Raw genomic sequence first — 26,991 nt, 5'->3', positions numbered from 1 at the left:
TATATTAGAAAGGTTAACTCAGTCTTTAGTCTTATAATGGGGAATAATGAATGACTATTTTTCACATCCTTGGTAATACTGAGCACTATAATTTTAGTGTTTACTGATAAAATAGGTAAGATTGTTTTGTAAATTGCTTGTTCATATTCTTTGCTCACTTTTCCATTAGGTTATTTACCTATTTTTATTGACTTGGATGAGCTCCCTACATATGAAGAATACCAATCCTTTGTCCACTTAAATTTTGATATACAGAAGTTTTAAATCTTTATGCAATTAAATCTTGTATGTGTTCTGGGTTTTATATCTTGCTTAGAAAAACTTTTCCTGATATTTAAAAATATTCTCTTTTATTCTAGCTATTTATAGATTTAGAAAATATTTAGGTGTTTTATCTCCCTGGGTTATCTTTTTGTGAATGGTGGGAGGTAGCCAAATTGCCCCAATATCATTTATTGGACAACTCATTCTTTCCTTACTTGTGTGAAACACATTCTTCATGCTATACTAAATTCTCATATACTCATAGGTCATTTTCTGGACTGTCTTATGCTCCATTGATCTAGTAATCTTTCCTAGGCCAGTTAATACCTCACTACTTAATTATCCTACCTTTGTAATTTGTTCTGACATCTGGTAAGGCAAAGCCTTTACATCATTTTCTTTTTCAAAATTTTCTTGCTCTCTTTCACATGTGTGCACATGCACGTGCACCCTGTTGGAACATTTACAAATTAATTTGGGGTAAATTTGCTCCTTTAAAACTTTGACTCAGGCCAGGAATGGTGGCTTACGCCTGTAATCCCAGCACTTTGGGAGGCTGAGGCAGGTGGATCACCTGAGGTTGGGAGTTGAAGACCTGCCTGGCCAACATGGTGAAATCCTGTCTCTATTAAAAATACAAAAATTAGCCAGGTATGGTGGCATGTGCCTGTAGTCCTAGCTACTCAGGAGGCTGAGGCAGGAGAATTGCTTGAACCTGGGAGGTAGAGGTTGCAGTGAGCCGAGATGGTGCCATTGCACTCTAGCCTGGGCAACAGAGCAAGACTCCGTCTCAAAAACAAAAACAAAAACTGGAACAAAATATATTTTTGTTGTCATATGAATATAGGTATTTTCCCACATATACTTTATAACTGTATTGTAGGTCTACAGGAAAACGATTGATTTTTACAAGTTAAAAAATCAGTCGTTTGGGAGGTAGCCAATTGCCCCAATACCATTTATTGGACAAGATCTATTGATCTTGTAACCGTTAAAGTAGTAATTAATTCCATGAGTTAATTATGTGTCTACCCCATCACAGTTCTGCCTACTTTGGTGCCCAAATATGAAAATATCTGCGCCACGTTTTTGTGATTTGTCGGTTGATTATGTGTTGTTGAGGTAGTTTATTGACCATCTTCAAACAATAATTGTCCCTCTTTAACATGTAAGTGAACCTTTTATTTGTTTTTCTCTCCTGTGTGCGGTGGCTGGAACCTCCAGGACAAGGCCGAATGACAGTGGCGACAGCAGGCATTCCTAAGGAGCGTTCCCGCAGTTAGACAATCTGGGATTCTCCCTGGAGGAGGAGGTCCCAGGACCCAGCAAGCTCCTCAAGACGAGGTCATTGGTCAGGAATCTGAGCCCTCGGCCGAGCCCAGCCTGGGGGAGCCGAGTTGGCAGGAGCCTGGGCAGGGCGCGCAGCCAGTCCCCACGCGGGCGTCCTCAGCCAGGCTAGTTACCACGCGTGGTACACGCACTGCACCAGGAAGGGGCTCAGAGGGGCGCGCGCTCCTTTTCCCGGGAGCCCAGCAGGTGGGGGCACGGCTGCGGCACTCCTGACAGCTCCCCGGCCTGCGCAAGCTCTGGCTGTGACCACCAGCCTCCTGCAAAGGGTCAGCTGGGGCCAGCCGGGCGGGATCAGTGCCGCCGCGGGCGCCGCTTTGGAGCCACTGAGTGTGGCTGTGGAATGCTGGGTGCGGCTGCCTCACCAGCTTCCCAGCCCTTCCCAAGGCAGGCGCAGAAAATAGGCTTGTGGCTCTTGCCTGTGCTAGCCGAGGGGTGGAGGTGCTGCAGGTGAAGGTGGCTTGGGGAACTGGGGAACAGGGCAGTGAGGCCGTGGGGCGAGGGCAGTCCCTCTCCCTCCCCGACTGCAAACAACCCCCTCGGGGAACCAGGAGAGAAAGATGCAATCCTATCTACCCGTTCCCAGTATCTCCGTGGTCTTTTCCCGCGAGGGAGGGCGGAGGGCAGGTTCAGAGGGGATGTGGCGCTGAGCTGGACTGGGACTAGGTTTCTAGCTGTGCTCAGCAGCATCCTTGCTGGTGGACAGAGACCTGTCCTCACCATCCATCCCTGGGATGCAGTCACCGGCCCAGGAGAAAAGGAGGAGGAGCAGACCCCACTACTGCACCAAAGTTGTCCTGACCAAAGTTACTCATCTGCAGTGTTAAATTCAGGGACTGCCTTTGCGTCCTGCTCTTACTTGGCCTTTCAGCAGACTTCAGCATTGCGTTCTCCTCCATCTTTTGAAACCCTCCTTTGGCTTCCATGACAGCCTTACACCTGGTTTTCTACTTTTTGTTGTTTTGTATTTGTTTATTTTTTTTAGTAGAGACAGGATTTCACCATGTTGGCCAGGCTGGTCTCAAACTGCCGATCTCAGGTGATTCACCTGCCTCGGCCTCCCAAACTGCTGGGATTACAGGCGTGAGCCACCATGCCCGGGTTTGTTGTTGTTGTTGTTGTTGTTTTTAATGGAGGCATGGTCTCGCTCTGTCGCCCAGGCTGGAGTGCAGTGGCGCGATCTCAGCTCACTGCAAGCTCCACCTCCCGTGTTCACGCCATTCTCCTGCCTCAGCTTCCTGAGTAGCTGGGACGACAGGCACATATCGCCATGTCTGGCTAATTTTTGTATTTTTAGTAGAGATGGGATTTCACCCTATTGGCCAGGCTGGTCTCGATCTCCTGACCTTGTGATCTGCCCACCTCGGCTCCCAAAGTGCTGGGATTACAGGCGTGAGCCACCGCGCCCGGCCAAGAGTTCTTTTAGAACAGTTTTAAATTGTAGTTAAGAAAAAAAAAAACAACAAAACCCTACCATCTGGGCACAGTGGCTCACACCTGTAATCCCAACACTTTGGGAGGCTGAGGCAGAAGGATCCCTTGAGGCCAGAAGTTTGAGACCAGCCTGGATAACATAGAGAGACCCTGTCTCTACATAAAATACCAAAATTAGCTGGGCATGGTGGCATGTGCTTGTAGTGCCAGCTACTCAGGAGGCTGAGGTGGGAGGATCACCTAAGCCCAGGGAGGTTGAGGCTGCAGCGAGCCATGATTGCGCCACTGTACTCTAACCTGGGCAACAGAGTGCACAGTTCAGTAGTGTTAAGTATATTCACGTTGTTGTGCAATCTTCAGAACTTTTCTTCTTGCAAAACTGAAACTCTATACCCAAAGAACAACTCATTATCCCCTCTGCCCCCAGGCCCTGGCAACCACCATTCTACTTTGTTTCTATGAATTCAACTACTCTAGATACCCAATTTAAGTGGATTCATATGTGTTTGTGTTTTTGTGACTGTCTTATTTCACTTAACATAATGTCCTCAAGATTATAAGGGTTCTCTATATATTTGGGATACTAAATCCTTATCAGATGATTTGCAAATATTCTCTCCCATTCTGTGGATTGTCTTTTCACTTTCTTGATGATATTAACAGCATAAACATTTCTAATTTTGATGAGATCCAATTTATCTGTTTTTTTCTTCTGTTTCTTATGCTTTCGGTGTCATATCTAAGAGATCATTGCCTGATAGGTCATAAAGATTTACACCTATGTTTTCTTTAAGAGTTTCATAGTTTTAGCAAATTTTGGCTAATTTTTTTTTTTTTTTTTTTTTTTTTTGAGACAGTCTCACTCTGTCGCCCAGGCTGGAGTACAGTGGCGTGATCTTGGCTCACTGCAACCTCCGCCTCCCGGGCTCAAACAATTCTCTTGCCTCAGCCTCCTGAGTAGCTGGGATTATAGACATGCACCACCACGCCCAGCTAATTTTTGTATTTTTAGTAGAGACAGGGTTTCACCATGTTGGCCAGGCTAGTCTCAAACTCCTGACCTCAAGTGATCCACCCTCCTCGGCCTCCCAAAGTGTTGGGATTACAGGCATGAGCCGCTGCGCCTGGCCGAATTTTGGCTAATTTTTGTATACAGTGTGAGCTAAAGGTCATGTTATTCTTTTCCATGTGGATATTCAGTTTGTCCCAGCATGATTTGTTGAAAAGACTTTTATTTCCCCCTAAGTCTTGGCATTCTTGTCGATAGCTTCTGTTCCTTGTGTACCCACTTTCCCTGGCACAGTCTTACTAGCTCCTCTTCTCACTTATGGGCCAGTAACTCAGAAATTTATCCCTCCTGCCTAAACCTTTCTTCTGAGCTTCTTAGTCATATATAGTTTGACATCTCCACTTAAATGTCTCTCACACATGTTCAAGGCTGAACTCGTGACTGTTTCTTCCAACTAGGCTTTTCTTCTAGTCCATTTTTACCTCATTTAGTCTCAGCAAAAGAGCCCACTATCCTACTCGCTTAAGCCAGAAATCTGGAGTCATACTTGACACCTTCTTGTTTTTACCTCTCATCCAATTCATCACCATGTCAGATCTATTATATTTGGAAATACATATTCCGAATCCATCCCTGGCCCTCCATCACCACTGCCACCCAGTCCAAGACATCATCTCTCTGCTGAGCTACAGCCTTTCACCTGATCTCTCTCCACGGAAAATTGTAAACATAACAAAGGACGAGAGAGTTGTCCAGTGGATCCCCACGTATGTATCACCCAGCTACAATAACCAACAACACGAGTCATTCCTGTTTCACCAATATTCACCCTCCACTCCCCTGCCCCACTTCCATGGGATTACTTTGAAACAAATTATTAACACACAAAGTTGATAGTATACTTTCCTGTTTAAATCTCTACATTGGTTCCCCATTGCTTTTAAGATAATGACCAAAACCATTATAGAGGCCCATGGGCCCTGCATGATCTGGCCCTGCCAACCCCTCCAGCCTTGTTGCTTACCACTTCGCTGCTCACCTCTGCCCTCCAGACTCAAAGGCTCTATTTAGCTTTCTCACACATGCTGCACACTTCTGGCCTTGGGGCCTTTGTATATGGCAACCCCTCTACAGTGACCCTGTCCGCCCAGAATCCCCCTTCTCCATTTGGCTAGCATCCCTTGGAGATGAGCTCCAATGCTGTACGTCTTCAGAAAAGTCTTCCTTGCCCTCCATGGTTGAGTCAGGATGCCCTAATAGAGGTCCCTCCTGGGATGAGGGTTCATCTGACCTCAGAGGGCCAGTGGCCATCTGCAGTTTATACAGTTCGTGGCCTCTGCTTTTTTCCCTCAGACAACATTTGTTGTCCCTTCTGGGCTGTGACTTTCTCGCCCCTTTGCAGAGGAGTCACTGAGGCCCAGAAAGGAAGAGTGGCTTACTCAAAGCCCCTCAGCAGCGAGAAGCAGTTCCAGGCCTGCATTTCTGTCTTCCTGTCCCCAACTCCAGGCTCTTTCAGGACCCCAAGACCCTTCACACTTGCCTGTGGTCCTGAGAAGAGCCTGATGGATCCACAAAGCCAGAGTAATTCTGAGGTGGGTATCCCAGGGTGGTTGGGGTGGGCTGTCTGGACAGTATCCATGGATGGACAGAACTGACTTGTCCCCAGAGTAGCCACAGCCCCTGGCAGCCCTGAGTGGGGGCGTCTGAGCGGCTCAGCCTGTCTGCGGGCCCCCCCACTTAGCAGGCCTGGCCGGAGGGCGGCCCCCAAGAGCACAGGGGCGCTCTGTTCCTTAATGAATGCAAGTCTGTTTTTAGACCTGAATGACCAGCTTTTTGTCTGGAAATGGCCAAGCCCCAAGTGGCCTGCCAAGAAAAAGTGGTCTATGAGCAGACCCGGGGGTGCCAGCTCAAATAGATGCCGCTCCAGCAGCAGGCATGATGGGACGAAGCCAGCAGCCGGCAGGGCACTCTTTGCAGAGCCGGCTCTGTGATTTGGCCTATGCTTTGTAGGAAATCCTGGATATCCCCAGGAGGAAAGCTTCCCGGTTTTAGCTGTTTGTCCCTGTCTGTCTCCGTGGCGACTGTTCTCACTGCACAGGCCTTTGAGCTCTGGGCAGGAGGGGGCAGCAATTGCTGGCCTCTAACCTCTGGTGGAGGGAGGAGAAGAAAGGGAGGCTGGGCCTGAGCTGAAGTCGGGTCGTGCCTCCGAGCCCATGGTGGTGGGAGGCAGTCACTGGGTGTGGCCCAGGTGTAGAGAGGGCCTTGCCGCGGCTGGTTCCTTGGACTGTAGTCCCAGTGGAAAGATTCAGGCATGGAGGACATGTATGGAGCTTTCTGGGTGCCTTTGAGGCCCAGTGGTACCCCCGTCTTCACTTGCCGTGGGTAGATGCCCCTCTAGGTATCCTTCAAGGATGTGATGGGACAGAGGCTAACACAGCGCTCACCAGCGCTAGTCGGGGACGTCCTGCTCAATGGGCAGGGTTATGGGTGTCCCCAGCCCCACCCCAGACTGAGTCAAGACCTCTTGCAGATCCTCACAGTAGCCCTGACGATCTGCAGGTCACAGAGGGGATAATTTTTTTCTCTGTTTGCCATTTTGTGGAGACACAAATGCAGGAGTTAATGGGCATCTTAGGGGAGCCAGTTCGTGCTCTCCTAGACTGGAGGCCTGGCCCATGGCCCCCTGCTTCTCTCTGCCTCCTGCCCCCTCTTCCCTCGCTCTAGAGCCAGTCTCCGGGGGCACCCAGAGGTTCTGCTCTAGTGTAGCTGCAGCTCGCACCTGCCCGGCTCTCTCTCGCCTGTTCCCTCCTGGCTGCATACCTCCACATCTTGGATTTCCCAGTTAGGATTCCTTAGGAAGGGAATCTGACAGGCAGGCTCATCTTTTCACTCTAAAGAGGCTGCTGGTCAGCTTGTGATGGCTTTTCCTGGGCCTGGAGCACACCATGGTTCCGCTGGCTGTGGCCAGGGTCACTTGGTAGGTCTTGGGAAGATAGGCCTCTGGCCCTCCACATCCCCCCTTCATCTCAAAGCTGCTACAGGCAGTGATGGGAGAGCAAGCCCGTTCCCGGCCTGGGTGTTCTCAGAACCCTTCCTAGAAGAAGGGATTGTGATGAGGTTGAGTTCCCACCCCTCTGGAGCCCGCTGCCAGGGGAGCTGAGTGGGACCCCAACTCACTAAGCCTCACCCCCTTACACTCAGTATGAGACTCGATTATTGGATTTTTCTCCCCTCCTCCAGTCAGTGGAAAGGACAAAGCAGTTGTCCTAGATATGGAATGTCATCTGAGAAAATAAAAAGGGAGGTACAGCTTCTATGAAAGTGCAAGACAGCCGGGCCCGGTGGCTCACACCTGTAATCCCAGCACTTTGGGAGGCCGAGGCGGGCGGATCACAAGGTCAGGAGATCAAGACCATCCTGGCTAACACGGTGAAACCCCATCTCTACTAAAAATACAAAAAATTAGCCGGGCGTGGTGGCGGGTGCCTGTAGTCCCAGCTACTCCGGAGGCTGAGGCAGGAGAACGGCACGAACCCAGAGGCAGAGCTGGCAGTGAGCCGAGATTGTGCCACTGCACTCCAGCCTGGGCGACGGAGCGAGACTCCATCTCAAAAAAAAAAAAAAAAAGAAAGTGCAAGACAGCAATAATGACATTATTTTTGCAAAAGAAGGAAATTACCTTTTATCTTCAAGTTTCAGCACATTGATGATAATAAGCCTGCCTCTCTCCACAGAATCCTAGTTTGCCATCAGGAAAGGTCTTGTCACCCAGTTTCTGACTGTGTGTGAGGACTGTGGCCCTGAGAGCACATAGGGAGTCTCTCGGGAAGGACACAGTGTGGTTCAGAGCCGGCCTCTGCCACCTGGAAAAGCTGGTCTTGAGACTTCTGTGGTACAACCTAGGAAATGGGCCCCCAGGCCTTAAACAGATGAAGGAAATCTTACTGACAGTGGGGTTCCCTGCCTTGCCAAGGAAGTTCCTGAAACTCAAGAGGGCCAGGGTGAAGAAGGCTCAGGAGGGTCAGGACCCCAGTTTCAGAGCCCAGGCAGGCGGATTGGCCTTGGAGAGAAGCCACAAAGTAAGGAGGGGTGGGGGCAGGATTCTTCCCATGGTTTCTTAGTTGGCTGGGGGTTTACAATCACCTGGGAGCCTTTAAAAGCTAAAGCCGGCCAGTTGCGGTTGCTCACGCCTATAATCCCAGCACTTTGGGAGGCCGAGGTGGGTGGATCACTTGAAGTGAGGAGTTCGAGACCAGCCTGGCCAACATGGTGAAACCCCGTCTCTGCTAAAAATACAACAATTAGCTGGGCGTGTTGGCACATGCCTGTAATCCCAGCTACTCAGGGGGCTGAGACATGAGAATCTCTTGAACCTGGGAGGTCGAGGCTGCAGTGAGCTGAGATTATGCCACTGCCCTCCAACCTGGGTGAAAGAGTGAGACTCTGTCTCAAAAAGAAAAAAAGAAGCTGAACATACATCTGCCTTATGACCTAGCGCTTCTAATCCTAAGTGTTTACCCACGGAAGTGAATACTTGCGTGCACAAGACTGGTACTAGAATTTTCATAGCACTTTCATAAGAGGCAAAAACTGGAAACTGCCTAAATGTCCATCAGTAGTAAAACGAATAAATAAATTGTGGTCTATCCATATTTCAAACGCATTGCTGAGTAAAAGCAGACACATACACGAGTATGTATGGTATGATTCTGTTCATTTAAAGTCCCAAAAGCAGCAAAAGCACTCTGTGGTGCTGGAAGTCGGGATGATGGCTATCCATGGCCAGGAGGGTGTGGCCAGTGAAACTAGAGGAAGCAGCGGGTAGTTCTGGGGGCCTGGTTCCCAGGTGTGTACTCGTTTGTGAAATGCATTGAATTGTACATTTACTTAACATGTGCTTTTCTATATGTAAATAATACTTCAACAACAATTTAAGAAATCTATAGTTATTTAAATGCTATTCCCAGATATTCTGATTTAACTGGTTTGAGACAGAGCTCAGGCATCATTTTTTTTTTTTTTTTTTAAAGGACTGCAGGCTGAGCACAGTGGCTCATGCCTGTAATCCGAGCACTTTAGAAAGCCGAGGTGGGAGAATTGCTTGAGGCCAGGACCAGCCTGGGCAACAGAGCAAGACCTTATCTCTATAAAAAAAATTTTAAAAAAATAGCTGGGCATGGTGGCATACACCTGTAGTTTCACCTACTTTGGGAGGCTTAGGCAGGAGGATCACTTGAGCCCCAGGAAGTTGAGGCTGTGGTGAGCTATGATTGCACCACTGTGTTCCAGCCTGGGCAACAGAGCAAGACTCCATCTCTTAAAAAAAAAAAAAAAAAAAAAAAGCACCGCAGGTGATTCTAATGTGCACCCAGCGGCTACACTTTAGAGTTAAAAGGAGAGTGTCCTTTCCCCCTGAAGTAGGAGGTGAGCTGAGTGAGAAGTGCGGGTGGAGTGAAGAGACCTTGTCGGGGGATCTGGAGCAGCCACTGGGGGGAAGAGTCCCAGGTCCAGCCTATTGAGCCCCAGTTTGCGAAGTTTTATCCAGGACAGATGTCCACGAAGCTTCCTGTCCTTGGATGGCTATTTCCCTGGTTTCTGGGTTTGTACTGTCGGGGCCTGTTGCCATGATGTGTTTTTGTTTGGAAGAGAACAGTGGTGTTTTCAGGTCTCTGCTTGGAGCTCGCTGGGGCTGAGCGTCCTGGCTGGCTGCACAAAAGGGTGGAGCTGTCTTTGGCCTGGCCTTGAGAAGAGTTGGCAGGACCCACAGGGTCCACAAGAAGTCAGCTTGGGAGAGTGCGGTCACCTCCTTGGAGGAGGAGATGCCCAAGGAGACCACCCCACCCCAGCTGTGGGGAAGGCCCTGCCTGTGACCACGCAGGCCCGGCTGAGATTTGTGCTTCAGCATCAGCCACAGGCTTGGCCACTGCCAGAGGCTTGGATGAGTACTGGAGGGAGGTTTGCCCTGTGGTTAGGAAGGGCTGGGAAGGCTGGGGGAGTGTTGCCAGGGCATGGCCCGCCCAGGGGCCTGCAGCCCACTGGAGACAGGAGGGGCCCAGCCTGTGCTTTCACCCAAATACCCCATCCTGCCCAGACCCTTTATTCTTTGCTTGGGCCTCCTACCTCCCACCTGAGTTCCTCTTTGATCAGTCAGCCACCCTGGGCTGAGTGCCTTGAGGTACCGAACCAGAGCTCCTGGAGGAAAGGGCCCTGCTGTGGGGGACCCCATCAGCTCCTGTCCAGCCTGTCCCCTCCTTTCCTTCTGGGTGTGTCATTCTCTGCACCCCCTCACTCTTACTGCCTTGCTTTTTCCTCTCCTTCTCCCTTTTGGGGTGTTATCTCTTTTTCCCTGTCTCTCCTTCATTCATTCAGCAAACACTGGGTGCTGGCTGTATGCTGGGGATACAGAGATGTACGGGACACGCCCTTGCTGGAGCTCAGAGTCAACTGGGGGACACAGATGTGTAAACAGACAAGCACACTCTGGTGTGGTAAGTGCTGGGGCAGCAGCCTGCAAGAAGCGACAGTGGACCACAGAAGAGGGATGAGCCCCTCTGCTGGGGGAAACTGAGGAAGGCTTCACAGAGGTGGTGACGTTTCACCTGGGGCTTGAAAGATGACCGGAACTCCCCAGGTAGATAAGCATGAGAAGGGTAAGCAGGTATGCAGGCAAAGCACGCAGGTGTGAAGGGCTGCTGTGGCATAGAAGTGAAGGTGCTGGGCTGTACTGCAGGGGAGGGAATGACGGGCGATGAGGCTGGAAAGCAGGAAGGTCTGGGAGGCCAGCTGAAGAAGTGACGGGAAGTGAAGAAGGAGCATCAGCAGGAGAGTGGCAGGATCAGACCCGGGCCCCAGCTGGCCCTCTGGGCAGTGTGCATGTGGGAGAGAGGCAGTGTGTACCCACACAGCCGGAGGCAGTTTTGGTCAGGGAGCTGTTGCCAGCATCTGGGAAAAGGATTGTGGCCTGGGCTTGCATGGTGTAGTGGGAATGAGAAAAGAGATGGTTTTATGGGTTATCTCGGGGGGGACCTGAGGGCTTGATTGGCTGTGGAGGTGAGGAGAAGAATGAGTGGAGTATTCTGGCCTGGGTAACTGTGGGGAGATAAGAGCCTTTCACAGACATTGGATGCCAAGGAGGAAGCGGGTTTGGGGGGCCGCTACTGAGATTACATGCATGGACACGTCTGGATGGCAGGGTGTGAAGCTCGGGAGGGTGTGGATGTCAAGGTTACAGAGGTAGACTTGGGAGTGACTGCCTGGTGTGGGTATTTGGAGCCTGGGGGAGGTGTGCAGAGCAGAGTGCCTGTGTCAGGTGCACCACGAGGCCCCTAGACTCCTGTGTATCTGGGCTCCCACTCACTGCCCCCTCCTCTCCTGCCCTGTCTCCCCATTCTTGACATCTCCCTGTGCTGGTGCCATCCCTGCCCTCTGGCAGCTTCTCAGGCTGGGGAGCTCCCTACCTGCCTCATGATGTGAAAAGCTCAGGGAGTATTTTTTGCTGCATGGGGCTGGAGAGCAGGCAGACACCTCCTGTGCCCTCTAGGGAGGGGCCTTCCTGCCTTCAGACCATGCTCAGCCAGGGGAAGGGCCTCATCGGAGGATTTCCAATCTTTTGTACCTCCTTTAATGTCAAAACACTGACACTCCCCTGCTCCATACCTCTCCTGACAGAAATTAGGTAGTTTTTTATGGCTTCCAGGACTCCTGACATGAATTCCACAGCTGGGGCATGGGGATGGGACGGGACTGGATGGGACAGAGCGGGAGGAGATGTGGTTCACAACCCACAGGGCATGAACACCTAGCGCGAGAAAAAGTCTGTGAGTAGAGTCTACAGCGGCTGCCTGCAGGGTGGGGGACCAGGCTGAGTCCTGTGCTCTTGAAGCCTCCTTCTTGGCCCTCTGGGTTGGGGCCCAGCTGGTCACTGGGTGTCCCCTGCCTGACTGGTTCTGCTGGTGAGTGCTCAGTGACCAGTCTGCCCTGTACTTCTTCAGTTGGCACTACTCCCATTTCTTTATTTTCATTCGTCAAAATAAACACTACAGGGGAGAAGACACCACTATTGAGTGGAAAGTGAACTGAAGATCGTTTTGAGAGCGCGGCAGGTTTACTCATTTTGGCCATAGGCAGGGTCTCTGAGCCAAGAGCATTATCAGCAGAGAGACAGGAGGAACTGGCTTCAGTGGGCAAACAGAAAGGAATGGCTTGCAACCATCCTCTTGATCATGTGTAAAGGAGTTGGCTTTTTTTTTTTTTTTTTTTAAGACAGAATTTCACTCTTGTCGCCCAGGCTGGACTGGAGTGCAATGGTGTGATCTCGGCTCACTGAAACCTCCACCTCCCGGGTTCAAGCGATTTTGCTGCCTCAGCCCCTTGAGTAGCTGGGATTACAGGTGCCCGCCACCATGCCCAGCTAATTTATATATTTTTAGTAGAGATGGGGTTTCACCATGTTGGCCAGGCTGGTCTTGAACTCCTGACCTCGGGTGATCCACCTGCCTCAGCCTCCCAAAGTGCTGGGCTTACAGGCATAAGCCACTACACCTGGCCAGGAGTTGGCTTTTAATTTAAAGAGACTTGAAAGTTGGCCGGGTTTGGTGGCTGAGCCTGGTCTGAAGGCAGGAAAGCTCCTCCCCGGAGTTGTCGTGAGCGCCTGCTGCATGCTCAGCACTGGACTCAGGGGATTCAGTGAAGGACCAGGCAGAGTCTGTGAGCCCCCGGAGATGCACAGTCATGGCACACAGACACAGTGTGACAGATGCTGAGCAGAGACTTCCGATCAGGGTGCTGTGAGTGAGTATCTGAAGCAGGGACTACTCACCTAGGCTGGGGGAGGGCTGAGGGAAGGCTTCTCTCCCTGAGACAGTCACATTTGAACCTAAGGATGTGTTTGGTTTAGAATCCATGCAAAGACATGGTTATCTATGCAAGATTAGATAATCCATGCAAGATTATAATTATACCCAGTTTCTAAGGCTCAGCTTCCTTTTCTCTAGGAACCCCACTGTATTTCAGTTCCCAGGGATCTGTGCATCCTCTTAGCTCCTGCAGTCCTGACAATTTGAGTCACATTCTCAAGCAACAGGCTCCCTGCCTCTGAAAGCACTGTCCAAGCTCCTTCCCATTGTCATCCCGTTCTATCCCTCATCCATCCTTCAGTCTGGGATGCAGGTTCTTCAGAGCTGAGCCCACAGAATTTTTCCCTGGCGGCCCCATGGATTCACTGCCAGGCTCATGCTGTAATGGCTCAGTGGTCTGACTTGCATATGCTACTCCCCCCAGGCCTGTCCTGTGAGAGGACTGAGACCAAGTGAGAAACATACATGGAAGAAATAGATGGAATCTCCCATGCAGTAATTACACACAGGCACAGCAGAAATACCACAGACAAAAGAGAAACGACAAACTGGGGAAAACATCACAAAAATGATAAACTAAGGATTAACGTTCTCAATAAAGAATTTACAGGCCAGGCATGGTGGCTCACACCTGTAATCCCAGCACTTTGGAGAGGCCAAGGCAGGTGAATCACCTGAGATCAGGAGTTCAAGACCAGACTGGTCAACATGATGAAACCCCATCTCTACTAAAAAATTTATATATATATAAATAAATTAGCCAGCTGTGATGGCAGGTACCTGTAATCCCAGCTACTCGGGAGGCTGAGGCATGAGAATCACTTGAACCTGGGAGGCAGAGGTTGCAGTGAGCTGAGATCACACCACTGCACTCCAGCTTGGGTGACAGAGCAAGACTCTGTCTCCAAAAAAAAAAAAAAAAAAAGGCTAGGCATGGTGGCTCACACCTGTAATCCCAGCACTTTGGGAAGCTGAGGTGGGACGATTGAGCTCAGGAGTTTAGGACCAGCCTGGACAACACAGTGAGACCCCTGCTGTCTACAAAAAAAATGAAAACCTTAGCCTGGCATGGTGGCGCATTCCTGTAGTCCCAGCTACTTGGGAAGCTGAGGTGGGAGGATCACATGAGCTCGGGAGGTTGAGGCTGCAGTGAACCAAGATTGCGCCACTGTACTGTAGCCTGGGCGACAGAGTGAAACCCTGTCTCAAAAAAAAAAAAAAAAAAAAAAAGCCGGGCGTGGTGGCTCATGCCTGTAATCCCAGCACTCTGGGAGGCCAAGGCAGGGGGATTATAAGGTCAGGAGTTCGAGACTAGCTTGGCCAATATGGTGAAACCCCGTCTCTACTAAAAAATACAAAAATTAGGCACAGTGACACACGCCTGTAGTCCCAGCTACTTGGGAGGCTGAGGCAGGAGAATTGCTGGAACCCAGGAGGCGGAGGTTTCAGTGAGCCAAGATCACGCCACTGGACTCCAGCCTGGGCGACAGAGAGAGACTCCATCTCAAAAATAAAAAATAAAAAAGCCAGAAAAAATTTATACAAATGAAGAAAGAACTTCAATACAAATGAAGAAAGAATTTCACCTGTGAATTGTCTATAAGACAATGAAATTCCGGTGGTTAATAATTATTTGGAAAAAACTGTTCAACCTACCAGTAAGCAGAAATACAAATGAAGACAACGTATTTTCACCTATCAGATTTGCAAAGGTGAGCGAGAGACAATATCCAGAGAAGGGCATGAATATGGGGAAACAGGCACCTTCATATCGTGCTGATGGCTGGGTTAACTGGAACAGCATCTGTTCATTCTCAATCCACTAATTTCACTTCTGAGAATCTATCCTAGGAATGGACAGTGAGTGACATGGGAAATTTCTCATGAAATCAGGTTAAGCCACAGAAGTAGGGTATACAAATTATAGATTATATAACCATTTACATAGGTTATATGTTTATCATACATTTTTTCTTTGGGTGATTTTTGGGGAATCTTTAGGTGATTTTGATCTTATATATATTTTTCATATTTTCTATAATCTTTAAAAATCAAGGGGGAAAAAAAAACCTCTGTGAAATGTGACATGATAGAACCAAATATATCCAGAAATCAACTTTGAGAGTCAAATCTCTAGCAAAATCTGTCACTTCACAAGACTGTTGTAGGTGTATGTTGATATGTGTGGCAAAATCCTCTCTAAGGTTGAGGACAGAGGTAACCAGGCCACATGGCCATGGCTGGGCTGATTTTGTGGGTGAGGTCACTGGCTGTTCACTGTAGGACCGGACACAGCCTGTCCCTTGGCAGGTCTCAGTTTCGTAATCTGTACAATGGTATGGTGGGAGCGGGTGAGGCTGAATCAATCTCTGAGGGTCCTGGCAGATCTTGGGCTGAGGCGAAAACTCTGTTCTTGACGAAGAGAACTTTGGCTGGCCTCAGTCACAGAGCGGAGGGTGACTGAGCATTGAGATTTGTAGGTTCCAGGCTCCAGCTCCTAATCCGCAGCAGGACCACTGCACGCGACCTTGTTACCTGTTCCTGACCACCACACTGCCCCAGCATGGCCCTGCTTCTTGGCCACCATCTCTTTCTTGGTCAGCCCCTGGGCCCACTTGGTTGGGGCTGGTTTGACGGCTCAGGCTTTATTGATGTGTAGCCTGGAGGAGCAGGAACAGGGTAATGATTCTTTGGAGCGATTAGTGGAGGCAGGAACTCAAAGGCCATTGGAGAGCCCGACCTGCCCAGGGAGAGAGGATCTGTTCCCTCCTACGCTCTCCCTCAGGGACATTTTTGAGATGGTTTGGCTCTCATCATCAAGCTGGCCTGACTGTCCGAGGTGGCTGAGGCCACTTCCTGGTATAAGACGGCTCCTCCCCTCCTGGCCACACTCACCTGTAGGCTGATGGGCGTCCACCTCCCACACCTTCAGCGCATCAGCTCCTGAGCTTTGATAAGGCCTCCTGTGCTCAGCCTACTTTCCCGGAACCTGATGGTTTACAGTCATGCTGCGCGGGTACTTTGGACACTTTTGTTCTCGGCATAAGCGAGTCTCAGGGTCCTCCCTCTCAGTGTGCCTCCTCAAAGGTGGGGCTAGAGGCCTCACCCAGCCTGGCCTACGAGCTGCCTGGCACTGGAGATGAGGTAGACAGGTTGATTTTCCTCCCAGCCTAGGCATAAGCAGAACTTATGGCTTTCGGGAAAGACGCTGTGTGAGACCCGCCTACTCCGTCAGCCATCCCAGAACCTCTGCCTGCGCTGCTGCCTCTGAACTGTGACATTTTCAGTGTCACCCTCAATATCAGGGCCAGTCTTGGGTGGGGGACAGAGGCAGCGGCCATGGGCATGGTGGGGCTGTTAGGGAAAGGTGTCCTCATGAAGTCCCCTTCCTGATATGGGCCTGTTTTTCCCTAGCAACCAACAAATGCACGGAAAGACAGCTTCTCTGAACAGTCCTGTGTCCTGCAAAGAGAAACCAGACAGAGTTGAGGAGCCCCTGGACTACAGGTGAGGATCCCTTTCCCAGTCAGAGATACACACAGACTAGAGGGTGGGAAGCCCCCAGGAAGTGACCTGTTTGTAAGAGGACCTCAAGGCAGAGCCGGGGCCCCTTTGCAGGTCTGTGAGGTCAGGCACAGGCTGCCCCAGGCTTCTTCCTTCCGCCCCTCAGGACTGTCCCAGTGCACTGGGACCTAGCAGAGTCCATGCTTCTCAGGTTTCCGGCCTCCTCCCTGCTCACCTGTGCTCTGGGCCAACCTGGCCAAGGCAAAGGTTTACCTTTTTTTCTCAGTGCCATCCCCCTCTCCCAGTGTGGTAGCCTCAGCCAGGTCAGGTGAGTCTGTGCCAAGCTCCCCGCAGCAGAGCTCAGGCCACAGGAAGGAGGTGGCAGGGAGGGCAGTCCTGCTGGCATCATGGCCTGTGGCCAGGCCCCGGCGCTGTGAGTCTGACACCTTCACCTCACCCACACCCCAAACTGTCCCTATTCCAGCACTGCCTGCTCCCCTGCTTACCCCTTGGCCAGAGAAATGGGACAGGGTCTTTGACACCCAGGTGGGAAGCTCCTCAGCATCTCTGGGAGACCAGGCGCACCTCCAGGAGATGCTGCTCACCCGCATTGGGGAAGGTGGGCCCTTGGCGACCCCTCCCTACCTCCCGCAGTGCCCTCCCCCAGGGATGAGCTGTATAGTTTAGCTGTGTGCTCGCTGTACTTGTCATTTTGCTGTGTCCCCTAGAGAAGGGTCCTAGTCTCTGATCTCTGCCTCAAGCTTCTGGCTCAAGGCCAGGGCAGAATTGGCACTGAGGACGCATGGGCAGGACTGGGGTTCCTTGTTCCCGAAATGGAATGTCTCCTTTGCAGTCTGCACTGGCCAGAAGGCTTGAAGGGTGAAGAGATAAAGAAGTGTGGCCGAGAAGGGGTAAGTCTGGAGGCTGACTTCTCACTATTCACCCAGGAAGGGGTCCTGGGCTGCCAGAATTCAGTGACTTTTGGCTCCTTGGCCACCAGGCCTGTCATCAGGAAATCAGGAGACCTGAGTGTGTATCCCTTCCTGGGTGGGAGTAGTGTGTCCCCCTCTGCTAGTACAAGCTGCCTGTCAGGACCTAGCAGCACCAGGAGACAAGCTGTGCTTGGCACACAGCCCTCCATACTCACTGGCTGCTTACTAGCTGCCTCATGCTAAGTCCCCAGCATGGGCCGGGGGGCTGTGGCATTTCCTGTTGGCTGGAGCAGGGCCCCTTTGGCGGTCTCATCTCCCAGGGCTTCTCAGACGCAGCCTGTGTGTTTGCAGATAACACTGAATAAATACAACCAGCAATACCACAAGCTGTTTAAGGATGTTCCCTTGGAGGAAGTGGTTCTCAAAGGTGAGCTGTCTCCCTGGTATAGCTGGTTAGGCATCCAGAGTGCCTGGGGCCAGGGGCCTCTGCTCTGGAGCCTCCAAAGCACGACTTAGAAATGGGAACTGGCTGTCCTTTAGATGTGGACCACTCCCCTAGAATGTGAGAAGACTGGGCTGGTGAGAAGACTGGGCTGGTTTGGACATAGCATTGCATTTTTGAAGGTTTTCTTGGGGAAACGTCAGGGCTTTGGAATCTTGTGTCCTGCTCTTACTGGTGACTTCTTACCTGCTCTGGCCTCTCACTGAGCAGGTGGGGGCATTTGCACAATCAAGGCCCTTGGGGCAGAGCAGAGCAGGGAAAGGTCAGGGTTTCTGCCTGAGGTTGTGAGAATGCAGGCTTGGAGATCAGGGCAGGAACTTGCCTGGACCCTCTGGAGCAAGGGTGGAGAAGGAAGAAACATCCAGCAGGCTGGTGGAGTGGAGGAGCAGTCAGGAGAAGGACGCTTCGATGCTGGGGAATGGACTGTTTGGGGTTTGGGGCCTGCGGTGGGGAAGGGGGAGTCTGAGGAAGACAGGTCCTGAGGCTGGACTCTGGACTCCAGAGCGTGAGGACCCAGGTCCTGGGGCTTCCTGGGCTGACCTTGCTTATGGCCATTTTCTCTCCTGTGACATCCTAGTGTGTTCCTGTGCCCTCCAGAGGGACCTCCTCCTCCAGGGCCGGCTCTACATCTCCCCCAACTGGCTCTGCTTCCATGCCAGCCTCTTTGGCAAGGATGTCAAGGTAGTAATGAGTGGTGAGGGCTGCCATGACCCTGTGAGGGGAGCCAGCCTCCTGCCCCACGGGCATGCCTCAAAGTCATGCCTATCTCTCTGCGTGCTGGGCCCCGGGTGAAGCCCCTTGCTGGTTGGATGTGCAGCTTCAAGGCATCCCATCCAGTGTCCAGGAAAGTAGTCCTGCCCCTTCAAAAACAGGGGCCCAATCTGGACCCCACATCTGGCCTGAGCTGGCCTGAACAGTTCACAGCCAAATCATTCTGCCTCTGGGTATTTCAGAAATGCTTTGAGAATCAGAGTGGGATATCACATTTAGGCGGAGCCCTAGCTGTGGCCAAGAAGTAGCCTAGGGAGCTCCATTACTAGAGTATGAGATTTACCAGAGCCACCATCCTTGGCCTCCTGGAAAACAGGGATCATACCTATGTGACAGCCAAGAGTGACACATCCTGCCAAGGCTGGGGCAGGGTGGCAGGGACAACTGGAAGGGGAGCCTGGATGAAAAGGTAGAAGGTTCAGAGACTTCCCCACATGGGGCCAGGCTTCTCCATGGTGGCCATGCTGGGCTCACAGCTGGGTCCCTAGGCAGGGAGCAAAGGGACCACATCCTTGGGGGTTAGTCCTGAGAGAAGCATCCCTCTCCCTCTCAGGTGGTCATTCCTGTGGTGTCTGTGCAAATGATCAAAAAACACAAGATGGCACGGCTCCTTCCCAATGGACTGGCCATCACCACCAACACCAGCCAGAAGGTCAGTGCACTGGGCCCATGCTCCCTTGTCAGTCTCCCGCTCCCAGCCCTGACAGCCTACAGTCTGACTCGGGCACATTCCCAGGTCTTTATTTCACCCCACCCTGCAGCTCTCCAGTACGTATTTCAGGCCGTACAACAAGCTGGAAGAGAAGTTCCTAGGCAGAGCTTCTGTTGGCTCTCACGGCCTGATACCCCTGTGGGCCTGTGCCCAATCCACAAGGGGGCTGACTGGCACAGCAAGGAGTCTCATCTCACCCTACCCCTGTCTGTTTTCTTTCCATGTCCCAGTATATCTTTGTGTCACTGCTCTCCCGGGACAGTGTATATGACCTGCTGAGGAGAGTCTGCACCCACCTACAGGTATGGAGCTTGGGAGCAGGAAGGCCAGGGAAGTCGCTCAGGCCTGGATGCAGGTCTTGCACAAGGGTGTTGGGGGAGGTCGCCCATCTCTCCAGCACAGGGAACAGGGCAGGGAGAGGGGAGTTAAAGGCTCAGGCTCAATGTACAAGAGACAGTACTTGGATTGTGTGTCTATGCTTGCAAGCATGTCTTTGAGGCCAGTGGGCCCCTGTGTGTCCCCATATACAGATGCTCCTTGTTCATGGGCTTATGTCCCATGAACCCATCAAAAGTTGAAAATATCGTAAGTCAAAAATGTGTTTAATAGAGGTACACATCACCTACGGAACATCGTAGCTTAGCCTCACCTCCCTTAAACATCTCAGAATGCTTTCATTAGCCTAGAGCTGGGCAAAATCATCTCAGGCAAAGCCTGTTTTATAATAAAGTGTGGAACATCTTATATAACTTATTGAATCCTGTACTGAATGTGAAAAACAGAATGGCTGTATGGTCCCAGCACTTTGGGAGGCCGAGGCAGGTGGATCGCCTGAGGTCAAGAGTTCGAGACCAGCCTGGCCAACGTAGTGAAACCCTGTCTTTACTAAAAATACAAAAATTAGCTGGGTGTGGAGGCAGGCACCTGTAATCCCAGCTACTTGGGAGGATGAGGCAGGAGAATCACTTGAACCCGGGAGGAGGAGGTTGTAGTGAGCCAAGATTGCACCATTGCCCTCCAGCCTGGGTGACAAGAGCAAGACTCCATCTCAAAAAAAACAAAACAAAACAAAACAAAAAACCAAAAACAAAAACCAAAAACTGGAATGGCTGTATAGGTACTTGAAGTACAGTTTCTACAGAAAGCCTATCACTTTTGCACCATCATAAAGTTGAAAAATCCTAAGTGGAACCATCGTAGGTCAGGGACCGTCTCTATGTCCAGGCCCTCACTTGTGCTTCCTTAATGCACAGATAGGAGCGCGTAGCTGCTTCCCAACATGCCCTATGACTCTCTCTGCCTATGGTGAGGAAGAGGGGAAGGGTGGGGCAGCAGGTGGGAGAGTAAGTTTCCTGGGGTTTGCCTCTCTGCTCCAGCATTAAATAGGGGGCCCCCTATAGACTCTGGGAGCTGGGCTTCACCTGACACAAAGTGGCTTATTTGGAGGTAAAGCTCTCTTGGAGAGGGCTGATGCTTCCCCCTGCCTGACCTTGCCTGTTCCAGATGGACAAGTGACTGCTGTTCCCTTTCCTCCTCAGCCTTCCAGCAAGAAGAGTCTGAGTGTAAGAGAATTTTCAGGGGAACCTGAGTCTCTGGTGAGAGCTGAAGCTGGGAGCAAAGACTGCTGGACTGACAGTGCCTGGAGCTCTGAGGCTTCTGGGCCTCCTAGGGGGGCCCACAATGCAGAACTGGGGCACCAGGCTCAAGAGTCAGTGGCCATGCTATGCCAGGGCATCTCCTAAACCTGCCACACCATAATGCAGAGCCACCAGGGCCTCAGCAGATAGGCTTTCTTTTCTTTCTTTTTTGGATGACAGAGTCTTGCTATGTTGCCCATGCTGCAGTGCAGTGGCACCATCTCATCTCACTGCAACTTCCACCTGCTGGGTTCAAGTGATTCTCCTGCCTCACCCTCCCAAGTAGCTGGGATTACAGGCACTTGCCATCACACTCAGCTAATTTTTGTATTTTTAGTAGAGATGGGGTTTCACCACATTGGCCAAGCTGATCTCGAACTCATGGCCTCAAGTGATCCACTGGCCTCCGCCTCCCAAAGTGCTGGGATTATAGGCGTGAGCCACCGTGCCCAGCCGATAGGCTGACTTTCTGAGTAGAACAGAAGTCCAAGCACCAAAACACTGGCCAGGTTGGGCTGCACACCTGTACAGATGCAGGACCAGTGGCCCATCCTCTTTTCTTCAGCTGAGTCAAGAGGGCCTTCAAGGGGATAAAGATGACCCTGGGAGCCGAGTGTGGTGGCTCACGCCTGTAATCCCAGCACTTTGGGAGGCCAAAGCAGGAGAATGGCTTGAGCCCAGGAGTTCGAGATTGGCCTGGGCAACATAGTGAGACCCTGTCTCAATAAAAATACAAAAATTAGCAGGGCATGTTGGCACGTAACTGTAGTCCCAGCTACGCAGGAGGCTGAGATGGGAGGATCACTTGAGCCTGGGAGGTTAAGGCTGCAGTGAGCCAAGATCACAACACTGTATTCCAGCCTGGGCAACAGAGGGAGACCCTGTCAAAAAAATAAAAAATAAAAGATGTCCCTAGGGAAGAACTCCAAAGACTATCCCTGAAGAACCCAGACAGACTTATTTTAGATTTGCCAAAGTTCCAGAAGTTTCCTTTGGCAGCTGGGGCCCTGGGTAGGCAGAACTGAGTTTCTAGGGCAGGGATGGCGTAGAAATGACCCTGGGGTGTTTGAAGGCTCCTTTAGTAACTATTAGTGTTTAGCCAAGCATGTGATATGCATAATACCATGTGCCGGATAGAAGGTGAAGTTCCCATTTTTGTGGATGGGGACCCTAAGTCCTCCCTGCCAAGGTTAGGGCTTGGGATAGGAGCCGGAACTTATCCTACCTAAGACATGTTGTGCCGAGCTTTCTTGGCCTCAGATCTGAGCATGTATCTGGGTTGGCTCACATCTAAGATCCCACTGTGGTTCTACACTAGCAGTGTTCAAAGACATCGTTTGCTGGCAGAATAGCTAGTCACAGCAAGGGAGCAGAGAGGAGAGGCATATGGTTGCTATAGCAACTGCCCTCCTCGCTTGTACCTGCTTCCATCCCTGGCTAGGCATCTATATTTGGTAATATCTGGAGAAAACTCTGATAAACCTGGTGTGGGCTCCTTAGGGCAAGTGAGATCACAAGGTAAGATAGCTTCTCCTGTCTTACTGCAGGAAGTCCTCATCCCTGAGATGAAGTGGAGAAAGGTATGCCCTTCCTCCAGGTCCCTGTCTCTCCCAGACAACATCCCTTGTGTCCCTCCATCATCCGTGGACTCCACAGACAGTTTCTTCCCCTCCAGGAAGCCTCCAATGTCTGGTAAGTTCGGGAGGGCTTGTCCATGGCAACTACTTGCAAAGGCCAGACTTTCTGTCTTCCCAGTTCCATAAAAAGGGCTCACCACAGCCAGCAGGGCTTCTGAGAGCTGATTTTTTTTTTCTCCCAATCCATAAAGAAAAGTCAAGAGCCCAAGTAGCTTCAGAAAATGGTGGGAGGTGGGCATGGCCCATGCCAGGCTGGGGTCCTGCCTGCCCTAAGAAGATGCCGAACTGCTCTCCCACTGCAAAGAATGCTGTTTATGAGGAGGATGAGCTGGAGGAGGAGCCCAGGAGCACTGGGGAGCTGAGGCTCTGGGATTACCGGCTCCTCAAGGTCTTCTTTGTGCTGTAAGTGACTATACTGGGGAGGGGGACAGACCCACCTGCATGTCTAGGTGCTTGGAACAAGGGCCTTGGAGTGTGGGGAATTCACTATTCAGAACCAGGGGGAAGTTTCTGAGTCAAATTCAAGCTCTTGGGTGGTATCTGAAGGCCATGTGGCACGCCCTTCTGTAGCAAGAGAAAGGATCTCCAGTTTTTATTCTTGAAACCCTGTAATTTAGGGTTAAGACTATTTGGTGGAGAGGGGCAGGATATGGAGATGTTGAGAAGAGGAAAAGGATTTGGGAGAAGGAGGGCCAGGAAAATTGGAGAGAGAGAGGAAAAGCTTGGCCTCGCCACTGCCCACCACTAGGGCAGCTTCTGGAACCCCTGACTTGTCTCTACCTCTGTCTAAGGACCAGTAGAGCAGGGAGCATCGTGGGAAGTGACATGAACAGCCAGCCCCTGCTTTCCCTCACCTTAGCTCATCAGCCTCCTCTGGCTTGGCTGGCCGGGTTTTGACCATCAACATCAGCACCTGCTGGGGGAATGGGCCCACCGCCTAGGGGGTCATCATCATGACCTCCCAGAGGAGGCACAGGAAGGACCACCATGGCTGGTGAGAGGGAGGGTAGGAGGACTGATCTGGCTGTCTGGCCAGAGCTCCCCCCAGAGCTCAGCTGAAGGGCCCAGAGCTCTAGCTGGGCTGTAAGGACACTTCCATGGGGAGAAGTCTGAAGACCCCTACATGGTGTCTGGGAAGAAAGATGCTGAGGCCTGAACTGGCTGCAGGACAAAGGGCTCTTTAATTCTTCCAACTGCAGGGGTAGCTTGGTCCCCACTATTTCCGGTGAACTTCCAGAAATGCTCTTTCTGTGGAAGAAATATTTAACTCCGTATTGCCCCTTTCTTCAGGATCTGCTTCCTGGTCATGTCCTCATCCTACCTGGCGTTCCGTATTTCTCGGCTAGAGCAGCAGTTATGCTCCTTGAGTTGGGACGGCCCAGTCCCTGGGCACAGGTGAGGCCTTTTCTCTTTCTAATGCCTTTGATATTGAGGGTTGAGGACAGGAGCCAAGAACCTCAGGCCAGGCTGGCTGGCTGGACTTGGTCCTGTTTTGAGCTGGCTTCTGACCCTAAGCAAGGTTGGGCAGCATGCAGGGTACACCAGTCCCACCCTGGCCCACTCTTGAGGGAAGTAAAGTTATCACTGGCCCTTCTGCCCACGTCCGTCTGCATTCTGGGCCCTTTTCCTGATGTGGACATCTTTCCTGTGTGCAGGTAACAGCCACTTGGCCTTTGTCCCCATTCCTTCTCCAAGAAGAATGTTCTGGGTGCTAAGTCTCCACCAATGATCCCTGTGGTTTATGCTGCTGCTGTGCTAAGACTGCCTATGAAGGAAAATATTCCAGATCCCTCCTCCTCCCCGCAGCTCTTCTCTTCCCTCTATGAGAGATCTGAAGTACGTGTTTACAAAGTAACTGGCTTCTACAATTTTTGGACTCAAGCAAAAAGCCAGATTTTTTGGAACCAACTGAGGAATTCTGTACACAAAGCTTCAGCAAACACTTAGAGAAAACAAACAAACAAACAAACTGGGTCCTTGGAAACAGTTCTGGCACACAGGCAGAACACTGGAGGCCACCTCAAGGGACAGAGGCCATGCTTTCGCATTTGGAATGTGGCTCTGCCACACAGCTCACTCCTATGGTGGGGTCAGAGGTCAGAACACAAACCACCCATGTGGGCTCTGCTCCCTCCCAACACTCTGTGTTCCCACAGGGCTTCTCTGCGGGCAGCCAGGCACCTGTCAGGCTTGGGCAGGGGCCTGCTGAGAATCTGTGAATGCAGAGGGGAGGGCTCATGGCCAGGATTCCAGCCAGAGATGAATTTCCATGCTCTGGGCCAGGGCTCTGTGCCGGCCCCTCATGAGGTGGCTGGCTGCATTATGGGGAGATGCTGCCCACGGCAGAGATGGTGGCAGTGGCTGTGAAGAACAGAGGTACCCGAATTCTGTGTCCTCAGCTGTCACTTTCCGGTGAGACAGGTGGAGCAGGGCCTTTGATCACTGTGGTCACAGACCTGGTACTGGGTTTTGCCCTTGTGTGTTCAAACATTTCTAAGGTGTCCCAAGCCCTGGAAATAGGGAAGGGAAGGGTGGAGGCTTGGATCTGAGGTCTTGCTGTCCACTCCCTGCCTGCCTGCCCGCATCTCAGGCATGGCCAACAGCAGCCCGTTGAGGGGGGCTTGTCTGGACAGGTGCGTGTGATGGTGTTGAGCCATCACAGGGCAGAGGTCACTTGTGTCACCCCCATAGTCATTGGGTTGCAGGCCATGGAGGAGGGACCTCCACTCCATGGGGCCTATTCTCCATTAAGGTGGAAGTGTCCACTGTGGGCCTAGCACAGTGCAGGAACCAGGCCAGGGGTCTATCTCATACCTCTGGGGACAGGAAAGGTAGAGGATGAGGAGGTTGGACGTGGTGGTGGCTTTGCCTTGGATATTCCTCTTCCTCTATCAAGGCCTTCTCTTCTTCTCTGTGTCCCACAACTCTGGCCTCATCGCCCTGGGACTCCCATCTGCTAAGATAGTGGCTTTGGAGGTTCTGGAAGGGCCTTAGTGAGGAGGCCAGAAGTATCAGGGAAAGTTGCTGGTGATGGGGTGGGCGGTGTCAGAAGCAGCCACTGTTTTCCCCTCTTCAGACACTGAGAGATTAATCAGGGAATGAAATCCAGGTGGAAATTATTTATTGTGGAGCAGACGACTGTCTGTCCTGTTTATGACAAACCCAAATGAGAATTGGAGGGACTACCGGTAAGTGGTCTCTTCATGCTCTCCCCATCCCAGTTTTTAGGATGAAATTTAGAGCCTGGCCTTTTGTGTTGCTTGCACCAAATCTGTATGTCTCAGGTGAAACTCACTGTTCCATGAATGGTCATCCTTTTTTTTTTTTTGGAACCAGCCCCTTTCACCCTTTCATCCGTCTTTTTTTTAGGAAAATAACCCTTCTTGCTTCAGCACTTCTCCCTGGTCCTTGCTGAAAGACAGATAAAAATCCATTCTCTGAGCCTTGCTTGGTTGTCAGAGGCCATGAGAGGTGCCAGTTATAGGTGGATGTGCCAAGATGCTGGCGAACTTGGTCTTCAGCTATACCCAGGCTCAGAAAGGGCAAGAGCCATGCTGCAGCGTAGGTGACTTTGGAGGTGCACTTGGGGCCCAGGGCTTTGAGTGTTGCGGGTGTGCCTGTCCCTCCAGATGGTGCTCTGTTTCTCCCTGTTGTCCCCCTGCCTGGTCCTCTGGGGCCACTGTGCTTTCTGCTGTGTGCATTTATAAATGATGTGTATTTTATATAGACCTGCTTGCATTGGCTGATGCTCCTCTAATTCCCTGAGTTTGATTCAACCACCCTTGGGTTGTTTTGCTATGGCCTTAGCCTTTGAAAATATTTTAAAATAAAAAACTTGATTTTTCTGGTGTATTATGGTATAGAAAGTTCATTTTTATCCTCTGACTACTCACTACAGGTACTCTTACTGACATACTCAGCCCCCAGGAGACTGATGGAGCCCAAGTCATTCCTATAATCCCAAGTACTCTGCAAATCTCAAAGGACTTGGCATATGGGGAAGAGTGAGGGTGGCCACAGCAAACCCCCACAGCCCTCTGCCTCTGTTGGGTGGACACCGGGAATACTTACCCATTTTCTCTGAGCAACTCCAAAGCAATGTCCCTGGCTCAAACAGGACTATGCCTCTGATCCAGGAATTAACATACGGAGTTCAGAGCCAGAAAGCTCGTGTGGCCTTTTCTATGACCCAGAGCCTACGTAAGGAGGTAAAATTCCAATTTGGGCCATATCACCTTCCTTCTTTCTCCCTGTGATGCCCCCTCTAGTAGTGATTCATTCATTCAATAAATATTATTGAGCCAAGACTACATGCCAGGTACTAAGCTGGGCACTGGAGCCATGAACATGGCAAACATATCTGTGTCCATGGAACTTAACTGACATT

The 26,991-nt window shown here is 51.2% G+C and overlaps 1 protein-coding gene across 2 annotated transcripts in view; it reads left to right on the top strand.

Annotated features, from left to right (window-relative positions):
• Positions 1 to 26,456, top strand: part of GRAMD2A (GRAM domain containing 2A) — a 37,128-nt gene extending 10,672 nt beyond the window's left edge. Inside the window, exons 2-12 of one of the 2 annotated variants that reach the window (XM_003818559.4) lie at positions 16,324 to 16,416; positions 17,267 to 17,324; positions 17,697 to 17,772; positions 18,425 to 18,528; positions 19,172 to 19,270; positions 19,561 to 19,632; positions 20,869 to 20,925; positions 22,515 to 22,659; positions 22,796 to 23,006; positions 23,895 to 23,999; positions 24,260 to 26,456. In XM_003818559.4, the coding sequence (XP_003818607.1) occupies positions 16,324 to 16,416; positions 17,267 to 17,324; positions 17,697 to 17,772; positions 18,425 to 18,528; positions 19,172 to 19,270; positions 19,561 to 19,632; positions 20,869 to 20,925; positions 22,515 to 22,659; positions 22,796 to 23,006; positions 23,895 to 23,999; positions 24,260 to 24,263 (1,024 nt within the window). In that variant the 3' untranslated portion in view covers positions 24,264 to 26,456. The remainder of the gene's footprint in view (positions 1 to 16,323; positions 16,417 to 17,266; positions 17,325 to 17,696; positions 17,773 to 18,424; positions 18,529 to 19,171; positions 19,271 to 19,560; positions 19,633 to 20,868; positions 20,926 to 22,514; positions 22,660 to 22,795; positions 23,007 to 23,894; positions 24,000 to 24,259) is intronic. The other variant, XM_008971881.5, reaches the window with a different exon arrangement.
• Positions 26,457 to 26,991: the final 535 nt, after the last annotated feature.

This window comes from Pan paniscus, chromosome 16 (assembly GCF_029289425.2).
Source record: "Pan paniscus chromosome 16, NHGRI_mPanPan1-v2.0_pri, whole genome shotgun sequence".
NCBI classification, from domain to species: domain Eukaryota; kingdom Metazoa; phylum Chordata; class Mammalia; order Primates; family Hominidae; genus Pan; species Pan paniscus.
This window is presented reverse-complemented; position numbering and strand designations above follow the sequence as displayed.